Source organism: Esox lucius, chromosome 20 (genome assembly GCF_011004845.1).
Source record: "Esox lucius isolate fEsoLuc1 chromosome 20, fEsoLuc1.pri, whole genome shotgun sequence".
In the NCBI taxonomy this organism is placed as follows: Eukaryota; Metazoa; Chordata; class Actinopteri; order Esociformes; family Esocidae; genus Esox; species Esox lucius.
Window position 1 is genome coordinate 26,068,962 of NC_047588.1, and position 10,943 is coordinate 26,079,904.

At 40.0% G+C, this 10,943-nt stretch overlaps 1 protein-coding gene across 1 annotated transcript; it reads right to left on the reverse strand.

The window, feature by feature from the left end:
* Positions 1-312: 312 nt before the first annotated feature.
* Positions 313-4,222, reverse strand: LOC117593514 (carcinoembryonic antigen-related cell adhesion molecule 20-like). The gene is made up of 4 exons (XM_034289088.1): positions 3,316-4,222; positions 2,412-2,687; positions 2,023-2,298; positions 313-1,759 (listed from the first exon to the last, which is right to left on the reverse strand). The coding sequence occupies exons 1-4, from the start codon at positions 3,644-3,646 to the stop codon at positions 1,668-1,670; spliced, it is 975 nt and encodes a 324-aa protein (XP_034144979.1). The 5' UTR covers positions 3,647-4,222; the 3' UTR covers positions 313-1,667.
* Between the last annotated feature and the right edge of the window lie 6,721 nt (positions 4,223-10,943).

Consider the following 10,943-nt stretch of genomic DNA (forward strand, 5'->3'; position numbering starts at 1 on the left):
CTGTGTCATGCCCTAACTAGATAAGGTAGGTAAACAGTGAGAATCTGGGGTAGACAATACCTTATCAAAACGAAAGAGATTTGCCAACAAAGAAATGTACAGGTGATTTGAATGTTCGTGATACCGTGGACAAAGCTAGGACTGGAGTAAAGCCTTACCCTGCAATAAATCATTTGAATTGCTAACGTATCCTACACTCAGTATATTACAATATATGATCATTCTTTTCTGTACTCATACCAGTATCACACAGTGATGTCCTATAATAACAGCTGCTCATTTGACACATTTATTTGAACCCTGCGAAGTATGTGTGTTCCTGCTAAGGGGTAGGTAATGTTTATTTAATAAGACATGGTTCCAACGTGACATGGCCAGCAAAATACACAACATCCTCTCTCAAGCATAATAAATACAAGCTGGTACACCGAATGCTATTTCAAAACAATCATTCTAATTAAAACCTGCACTTATATGCAAACGGAAAAGAGAAACCCAAAAGGACACAGGAAGCAACATAGTCTGGCAGGCAGGCACAAATGCACTATCCTTGCCGGGTTCACTCCTTCACTGTTCTCATCAACCGTTCTTCAAAATGAAGTTAAGTGAGCACCCCAGGCTCACTTAACTTGTGACATTTTTGGGATGGAATGGACAGTGCAGGGATGGACAGTACAGGGATGGACAGTACAGGGATGGACAGTACAGGGATGGACAGTACAGGGATGGACAGTACTGGGATGGACAGTACAGGGATGGACAGTACAGGGATGGACAGTACAGGGATGGACAGTACAGGAATGGACAGTACAGGGATGGACAGTACAGGGATGGACAGTACTGGGATGGACAGTACAGGGATGGACAGTACTGGGATGGACAGTACAGGGATGGACAGTACAGGGATGGACAGTACAGGGATGGACAGTACAGGAATGGACAGTACAGGGATGGACAGTACAGGGATGGACAGTACAGGGATGGACAGTACTGGGATGGACAGTACAGGGATGGACAGTACAGGGATGGACAGTACAGGGATGGACAGTACAGGAATGGACAGTACAGGGATGGACAGTACAGGGATGGACAGTACTGGGATGGACAGTACAGGGATGGACAGTACTGGGATGGACAGTACAGGGATGGACAGTACAGGGATGGACAGTACAGGGATGGACAGTACAGGAATGGACAGTACAGGGATGGACAGTACAGGGATGGACAGTACAGGGAAGAACAGTTTAGGGGGAGACAGTACAGGGATGGATATTCCAGGGAAGAACAGTTTAGGGGGAGACAGTACAGGGATGGACAGTGTAGAGAATTAATAGAATATTGTACTGTTCATTTTGCTGGTTAGTTTGGGAGTGGACCTGGAGGTATAATGGGTCCTAATATGCGACGTTACAGCTGTAGGCCCCAGCAAACCAAGAAAGACCAAAAGGTAACTAAGGAACTAAAAACACAGGTATCTATTACAACAGTAATTTGGCAATTTATTTTACTAAGGTAATCTAAACAGAAAGGCTAAAAAATACTCATCAAGAATTATTGATTAAGAATTTCCAATGTTTTAGTTTGATCGTTCTGAAGGTGAACCTGGCCTCATTGAAGAATCTCCTCCCTCCGCCATTCCCATCTGCCGTGGTCGTATAGCCCCCTCTTCAGGAATGCAGAAGGAACAGCAGACCCACACAGAGGATCAGTGCAACAACTCCACTCAGCCTCACCCTATCTGATCCTGATACTACGGAACCTGCATTAAAGAAAAGTTAGTATGTGATTTGGAAGATGGAAACGGTTAAATCCTACATGCATTTGGGAGGCCGTGACTAGCCTCACACGCCAGTACATTATGGAAAGGTATGTGCACCTTTCGTGTATGGTTCCCACCCCCCCAAAAAAAGAAGAATAAGTAGTCGATTTAATCCGTAGTCAGTAGAGCAAGTGAGACATTCTTTCAGATCATTTTATGTCATTGTCGATCTCTTCTGTTACAATAAAATCAGGAGTGCCTACCTGTGACTTTCACTGTCTTAGTGAACTCCGCAGATCGTCCAAATGCTGTGTTCTCGACCACGCAGGTGATGTTCTGGACCGTACCAGTCACAGATGGGATCCATTTGAGAATGTTTCTGCTAACGGAGAAGTAAGTGCTAGTGAGTATGCTCCCCCTGAGTGGCCAGCGGATGGAGCAGTCCACGCCAATGTTGCAGGTCGTCTCGCAGGTAAATGTGTATTTTCTCCCAGGGAACACAGTGTCAGGACCACTTATAGTAACATTCCAGTGATCAACTGTTAGCAAAGGAACAAAATGTCAGCAAAACAGAATTGTTTTAAAGAGAACAGCATCAGTAGTACTCAACAAGAATGATGATTTGATTTTCTCTAATGAAGTGTATACTTACAGCTTAGCAAGTAGCCCAAGCTTATGACCTTGCTTTGAGCAAGGTTTGCCATGGTTGCTTCACACTGATAGAAGCCACCATCGGAGAGCAGCAGGGAGTTGAAGTGCAGGGAGGTGTTGTGTTTAAGCAGGCCCAACCTGACGTCTGGAGCAACAGTCTGTCCGTCTTGGTACCATAGTACTGGCAGGCCAGGGGAGGATCCGGTACATTCCAGGCTAAAGGACTGGTTGAGGATGGGGAGAGACAACGTTGGGCTGGGCCTGACGGAAACTGGGTCTGCAACACACAGGGGGAGATCCAGAGGTGTTAATGGAGGGGCGGTTTTGGTTTAGAATAAACCACACATTCAATCAGGTCAGGAAGCTAGTTGTTCATACTACCTCGTCATAAGAACCCATGACAGATGTAGTGACTATCATAGGCTAAATGTCCATTAGCCCCTTCGTTAATTGGTTATGGGGATGCTTGTCTCATTACGCGCATTAAATCAATTCAAGCCGTGATTTAGTTTGATGTTCCATTTAATGTAATTTCATAGTTTTAACAAATGATTTTGATATTGTTACCGTAGTGCTGAATGATGGTTCAGAGAGAAAATAATCCGGTAGTGGTAGCTGTAAAGTATCATGGTGATAGCGGTAAGAAACCATAAGCTCCTATAACCAAGAACGAGTCAAACCTCCCACACCTGGCCATTTATCACAAAACACCCACCTTGTGACATAAACGTGACTGACACCCAGTTCCCTGGAAGAGTGACATCCCAAAACAACTAGGCAATAAAATACATGAAATGGCTCCTACAACAGCAAAACCATAACCAAAAAATATATATTTTTAATCACTCCGATTTGTAAATGACATTTATTATGCACTTTAGATGAAACACTAAAACATTTCTTACTTGTCACTTCCAAGATGGTCACTGTGCTCTTAGAACTGCCACTCTCCGAGTTGACCGCAGTACACTGGAGCTCCACAATGCGGTCCAGGCCGTCTGGGGTCCAGGTCAACGTATTGCCATTCAAAGTGCGCCCCTTCAGCACCCAGGTGTAGGTGCATTGTGGGACACAGTTGGCGGATATACATGTGAAGGTCGTCTCGTATCCAGCTGTTACCCGTCCGGTGTAGGAGATGCCTGGGAGAGCATGTCCACCTGCATTTGATTTGTATGACCATGTACCTGTCAGTGTCAATACCAACACAGTGTAAAAAGTCTTGAAGTTGAATGCCATAATATTACTCTCCAAATCTTCTACCACTCCTTGTGTGGCCAAAATGAGGACATCTTTATACTTTTATTTCGAACAGGAAGTATTATGTTGACATACTGTATAGTCCTATATTTCCAAATCAAACTCACACGTGTACTATTAATTCATACATTCTTTCTACATGCCTCACTTGTCATGTATTGGCAAACCTTGATTTCAGGTTGCTAAATCATTTCGTTTTCGTTCAGCTACTACATCAGAGAGTGGGTGGGTTTAAATGACAAGCTTGTACATTAAGATGTATTGTGTGTTAAGATCGGTGTAAAACTCCTTCCTCACTTGCCTCATTGATTAGACTGAAGACGTTCATTATTTGATTATATTCAAATTTCGGTACTGGTGGGCGTTAAGAAAAGCCTACATACTACTTATATCCAATTACTGTGTTTTATGTATTATATCTCTGGGTTAAGTGGGTAACTTTAGTTCCATACTGTATAATTATCCTGACCTCTCAGCCCTACATCTTTTAAGTTGGGTCATTCAGCAGACACTTGTTAGCTACTTTGGAAGCATGCATTTCAGATATTAGGAAGTGGATGACAGAGAATTTCTTGCTCTTAAACTCAAAGAAAACAGAAATGCTTGTTTTAGGACCCAAAAAACAAAGAGCGTTGTTAGCAGATCTCACTGTGAACCTCGATGGCTGCATGGTCGTATCCCAAAAAAAAATAAACTGTAAAAAACCTTGGCGTTACCCTTGACCCTGACCTCTCCTTTGAAGAACATATGAAATATGTCTCAAGATTTGCTTATTTTCATCTTCGAAACATTGCAAAAATTTGAAACGTTCTATCAAAAACTGATGCAGAAAAATTAATCCATGCTTTCGTTACTTCTAGATTAGATTACTGCAATGCTCTTCTCTCTGGTTATCCAGACAAATTAATAAATAAACTTCAATTAGTGCTGCACACGGCTGCAAGAATCCTAACTAGAACAAAAAAAATTTGAACACATTACTCCTATCCTGGCGTTCTTACACAGGCTGCCTGTTAGGGTTAGGGCAGATTTTAAGGTTTTACTCTTAAACTATAAATCAATACATGGACTTGCTCCTACTTACCTTGCTGAAATGATCCAGCCATACATACCTACACGTAACCTTAGATTGCAAGATGCAGGCCTTTTAATTGTACCTAGAATTTCTAAACAAACAGCTGGCTGCAGGACCTTTTCTCATAGAGCTCCACTCCTGTGGAATGATCTGCCAATTAAGGTTAGAAATGCAAACTCAGTGCAAACTTTCAAGTGTCTACTAAAAACTCATCTCTACAGCACGGTATATAATTAGGTGTAGCCTGGCCCGGGGGCGTGAAGGTGACCAGTAGGCTTGATACTGTCCACCCTTGCTGTCTTGCCAGATGGGCTCTCATGGCCACTGGGATGCCCTCCCTCCAATGCCTTTCGGGGGAAGAGTCACTGGCTTGTTGTTGACTTTCTGTTGCGCACTTGTGCAATTGGGCTGTACGCTGCTAGCAATACTCAGCCCTCATTCAGGGGGGTTGCGGTTGGTGGGTGTCCCTTTGGTTGATGCCTGGCAATGTGGGTGGATTGATTTCCTGCCTGTTGGGCCCTGTCCTAAAATTCGACCTTCTTAGGGAGTTTTTCCAAGCCACTGAAATTCAACACTACTGTTGTTTGCTCCTTGGGGTTTAAGGCCGGGTGTCTCAGTAAAGCACTTTGTGACAACTGTTGTTGTAAAAAGGGCTTTATAAATACATTTGATTGATTGATTGACTTATCCAGAGGGTCTTAAATTATGATTAGGATTCATTTTCTTAATCAAGGACAGAGCAACAAAGTGACAGTTCTGAGATTCTATTTAGCAACATTTTGGTTACTGGTCAGATCTTCTAACTGCCTCTTTGGTATGTGAATATGACTGGGTTACTGAAAACCCTTTTACAGACCTTATCTTGTTATGGGAACTGTTAGTTAATCATCCCTGTGCTTAAAACATCTTATTCAAGCCTGGTCAGTGTATAGAGGATAATGTAAAATATAGCCTTCTCAATCAATGCACATCAATCTACCTATGCCACCAGAGCGCAGTGCACAGACCTGATTCAGCAACTGACAACAGCTCAGGATTTTCAACTGCAGTAAATAGGTTTTCTATGGCAGCCTATATTTATGGAGCTCATAAACATGGCTCCAAAGGCTAAAAGTAGATAGGCAAATCTGTAAAGGATATGTATCTGGGTCTAAACATAATACAAAGTGGTAATTAACCAGCACGTTGTATATAAACTGCCAGATTATTCCGGGCAGTGACTGTTGTTTGCACAATATTTGCCTTTCCTGGCTCTCACTTTAGCTCTCTCTTTCCTCATTTCACTTTTGCCCTATGTGTTGTCCTTTTATCTCTCTCTTCCTCTTCAACTGTATTTTAGAACACCATGAAAACAATATTTAACTCAAATGCATTTGCTAATGATTTCTGCTTTTTCTATTACTGCAACCCTTGGGTCAGACTTAAGCAGGAGGATACATATCTCAATCTGCTGAAACCTACAATGCACTTTCGTTTTCTATTAATCTCTAAGAATGTACGACAAACACATCCCATTGCAACACGCCCAAATTAGAGAAGAAATAGTCCAACTGAAGCCAGAAAGGACATATTGACATTCTCAGTTGATAACAACAAAAAATAATATGATGTATTGTTCTATACATACTGTCATTTGCTATCCCTAACACTTATTGTACTTATTGTTCACTCTGTACTAGTCAAATTCCTACACTGTTCCACTTCTTATGGTATGATAAATGCAAATCCATTGTCTGAATGGACCCCTGAATGGAGAGAGCACAAACTGACCTCTATTTACATTATTACACGTTTGTTATTGTGCTTTGATGCTGTTACAACAAATAAACAAACATCCTGCTAGTATGATATTCTGTAGAATGATTCTCAAAATAGAATACACTAAACAAAAAAAACAGTAAATGTGAATAGTCAAAATTGATAATAAGCATTTTTTTTATTACTGTCGCCCAGGTCTGACCTGTGTGTGTGTTTGTGTTTGTATTTTTACCAACGAAGCGCCAGAAGCATTGTTAGAAGTGTTGACCTCATTCATTTACAGTTATTGATAAACATAAACTTTTTGTTATCAACTGATTTTTAGATAGTTGTAACATTAGGTATATAGGTCAACCCCCAAACAAGGAAGACATTTGCCTGTAGTACCTATAAAGTCTTCCTCAATAGATTTTATGCCATTGTCCAAAAAAACTACTAAATCTACACAAATTACTGAGCTGCATGTAACTTGGGATACAGCACATATGGATAAGGTTCTGACAATGCTATATTTTCCAGACTACAACATCAAAAACCCTGACCACTACAGACAATTTTTGCTGAGTAATTTTTAGAACTGCCTGTTTGTTATTCTATGTTAAGGGTAAACTGTGCCTTGAAAACATATATCAGTGAACGGACATAACACATTGTTGTTGGGCCAAAGTACCACAAGCAAAAATTCTGAAAATCTAACCCAAGTTTCTTGTTAAGCAAAAGGCCTTTATTGTTTAGGTATATTAATTCACATGATGAGCCCTGTAATCATACATACGAACTTGAATGGTTTGTCCATGAAGTGGACTTTTTAAATGTAAGTTATATTATAAAATGTTATGGAATTAATAAAAAATGTTGATTTGTTTGTGATTCACATACAAAATACTTTGAAGTTCAAAATGTGGCTTACGAAATTACAACAAGATACATAATATGTATTACATTTCTATAGCCCCCTTCGTTAATCACAATAACCTAAATCTTATCATAAAATAAAATGGCTTGGATAAGTTTTGGACTGCAATTAATTTTCTACCAGAGCTTTCTGTTAAACTTTCCGGTAGATAACATGCCCATCAACAGGGAACCACATGGCTAGACCAGTGGAATATATGTAGAAACCAAAATGAAATCGTAATTTCACCTTGCAATGTAGAGTAGAAAATGTAGATCTTCTGATACAGTGAGGAAACAGTGGAAACAAAAAGAATAGGCTGGCGTATTGAAATCTAACACCCAACAGATATTTTTTTGAAAACGTCATAAAGAAAGGCAGTGACTTGTAGATGGGTAATAATAACAAATCAGACATTGCGTATCAGTATGGTTGAGCATTATGCTGTGGATGGTGTATTAATGAAATTACCCAGTTGTCTTTGAATGCTGCAAACTGCTCAGAGATGAGGCTGATTTTAAAACAGAAACAGAGTTAAATTGATAGGATGGAAAATTCTGAGGATGAACCAACCACTTTGTAGCGACTCCACATAATAATACATAACAACGATACATAACATTCCAAAAGTCCAAGAGGGTGAATATTTATTAAATCCAATCTATGGCATTAGATTATGTATTGTACATTTAACATTACATAAGAAATTCCAACAAATATAACCAATATCGTTTTTATATATAAATGTATATATTTTTTAAGAATTACAGTTACTCACACATAAGTAAATTAACAAATAACACAAACTTGGAAGCATAAGCATTTGAAATACATTTGCCATTAATAAATAATGATCAAGTCAAATCCTTTCCTACAGAATCTAAAATAATTTAATAATTAACACAAAAATATAGCACTATATAAATTATTGAAATAAGTTAAAGGAACATGAATCATTGTAGGACGTATCAAAAAATAAATAAAAAAGCTTTATCATTATTAAAGCTAAAGGGGCAGTACAATTTAACGGGATGTTTTATGCAATGCTACTAGACGTGTGTATGTACCTTTAATGGCTTCATTCACCTAAATAAAGGGATATGACATTTTTGTTAGAATTACAATGGTCTCCATTTCCCTTTCATATCATGTTTTAATAAAATCTAAATAAATACTGTAGAATGAGTTCCCAATGGCACATCTTGTTGGGTAACCGGAAAATATAAACTAGAGAAACAAACCAACAGAGAGAATCAACTGAGCTACTGAAAATAAACAAGGATGATCTTTACATACAGAACATAGAACACGGTCTATTTAATTTCCGTTTCATTATCTCTAACAAAGCAAAAGGAGTCATGTAAGGTACACAGTGAACATAAAAGACTGGGGGGAATGCCACTCACGTCACCCTGACAAATTGCCTCTCTAATAAACCAAATTGTGGTATAGGGCATGTAAATAACTTTTATTTAAATTCCTGATAAAGGTACATAAAAATATCTTAGTGGGGATAATACTCTCATATCTACTGGCTATGAAAATAGATCACTCCTACAGACAGTGAGTCACATGGCAGTGGCCAGCTATATGAAACAGGCAGACAGAATGTGCTAAAACGACTGAACCCAATTAATCCAGATGACTGACAAGGGGGCATAATCAGCTCCTTCTGACATCTGAGTAGATGATGGAGGCTGCATCAGGAGCAAGCTTAGGGGCTGGCATTTTCACCTTGGCATACTGAGCTGAGGGGTCTGCAAATGTGGGTGGTTGGACAGGCTGACCCAACCCATACTCTGTGGAGGAAGTATCCAGGTTCCTCAGTTTAACAGACTTATTAGCCTTCTGGGAATGCATGGTGCATGCATGTTCAGCTCCTAGGAGCAGAGAAGATAATATTTTACCTGTTTACATTTTGCTGACACTTCAATCCAAAGCGACATACAGGTTTATCCTGATCATGACCTCACCAGAAATACAATGTTGTATGCACTGCATGATCTTTGGGATTGTATGCAGGGTATCTGTGAAAGTATCTTTTAACAGCAGATTGCTGAAATAAATGTAATGGACTGACTGGAGCAGTTACGCAATTCAAAACATAGTCATCTAATAAAGCTTTTGTACATTTCTTGTACATCTTTAGGGCAAGGAGCTTGTTAAATCCTCTTAAAATGTGTGGCCATTGCTTGACTTGTACAATGCCACATGTACAGGGGACAGTGAGTGAGCTAAGTATCAAGGTGTGTCAAACAGCTTGTGAACCAGACTAGGTTTGTTTAATAACAAGGTGGTGTGTTTTTATTGTTTTCTTGAAAAACGAAATTGATGTTCTTTAATAGATATACCCTAAAGAAGGAACTCTCTTATATTTTTCACTATTTTCCACATTGCTGAATAATAGCGAATGAAATAAAAAATATGAATTGCCACATATGGAATCATGTAGTAACCATTAGATTCCCCAAAATAGCCACCCTTTCCCTTGATAGGAGCTGTGCATATTATTTGTGTAAAGAAATAACCTTGAATGAGTAGGTTTGTCTAAACTTTTGTCTGGTACAATATACAGCTCCGGGGAAAATTAAGAGACCGCTGTACCAAAAAAGTCAAAAAGGAAGGTTTTGGGTGAGGAGCGTAATGGTTAAACTTAAGAGACCACTGCAAATTGAACACTTCTGTTCCTCACTCAAAACTTTCCTTTCCAATTTTTCTGGAAAGGAAAGAAAGAAGTGCAGTGGTCTCTTCATTTTTTTCGGAGCTGTATATATATAGTACTTTTGACATGATCAGAATACTGGGTAGACATTGTTAATGTTGTAAATGACTTTTTGAACTGGAAACAGCTGACTTTTAATATAATTTCTACATATTCATACAAAGGCCCATTATCAGCAACCAGCACTTCTATGTTCCAATGGCACATGTGTTTGCTATTCCAAGTTTATTATATTTAAAGTAGCGGTCCACCAATAGCGGATTTTTGACGTCCAATATAATAACGATAGTTTGGAGCAGGAAAAAGATTTATCAGCCGATACCACCCCCCACACTGTTGAACACTATTTATCTATGCAACCGAGACCTACCCCGAGGTATCCTCCCAACTGGACGTGCCTGGAACACCTCCCTAGGGAGACGTCCTGGGGGCATCCTTACCAGATGCCTGTACCACCTCAACTGGCTCCTTTCGATGCAAAGGAGCAGCGACTCTACTCCGAGTTCCTCACGGATGGCTCAGCTTAATTCTCACCCCATCTCTAAGGGAGAAGCCAGCCACCCTTCTGAGAAAACCCATTTCTGCCGCTTGTACTCGCGATCTAGTTCTTTCGGTCATGACCCAGCCTTCATGACCATAGGTGAGAGCAGCAACGAAAATTGACCAGTATATTGAGAGCTTCGTCACAACGGTGCGGTAAAGTGAATGCAATGCCGCCCCTGCTGCTCCGATTCTCCGGCCAATCTCCCGCAATCGCGAGCAAGACCCCAAAATACTTGAACTCCTTTACTTGGGGTAACGCCTCATTCCTTACCCGGAGGAGTAG

Excerpts from the sequence above, each read along its gene's own strand:
- LOC117593514 (XM_034289088.1), bottom strand. The coding sequence starts at position 3,646 with ATGGCATTCAACTTCAAGACTTTTTACACTGTGTTGGTATTGACACTG. Across the intron at positions 2,688-3,315 it reads GACCATCTTGGAAGTGACAA|ACCCAGTTTCCGTCAGGCCC; the intron begins GTAAGAAATGTT and ends TGTGTGTTGCAG. Across the intron at positions 1,760-2,022 it reads TAAGACAGTGAAAGTCACAG|GTTCCGTAGTATCAGGATCA; the intron begins GTAGGCACTCCT and ends TCTTTAATGCAG.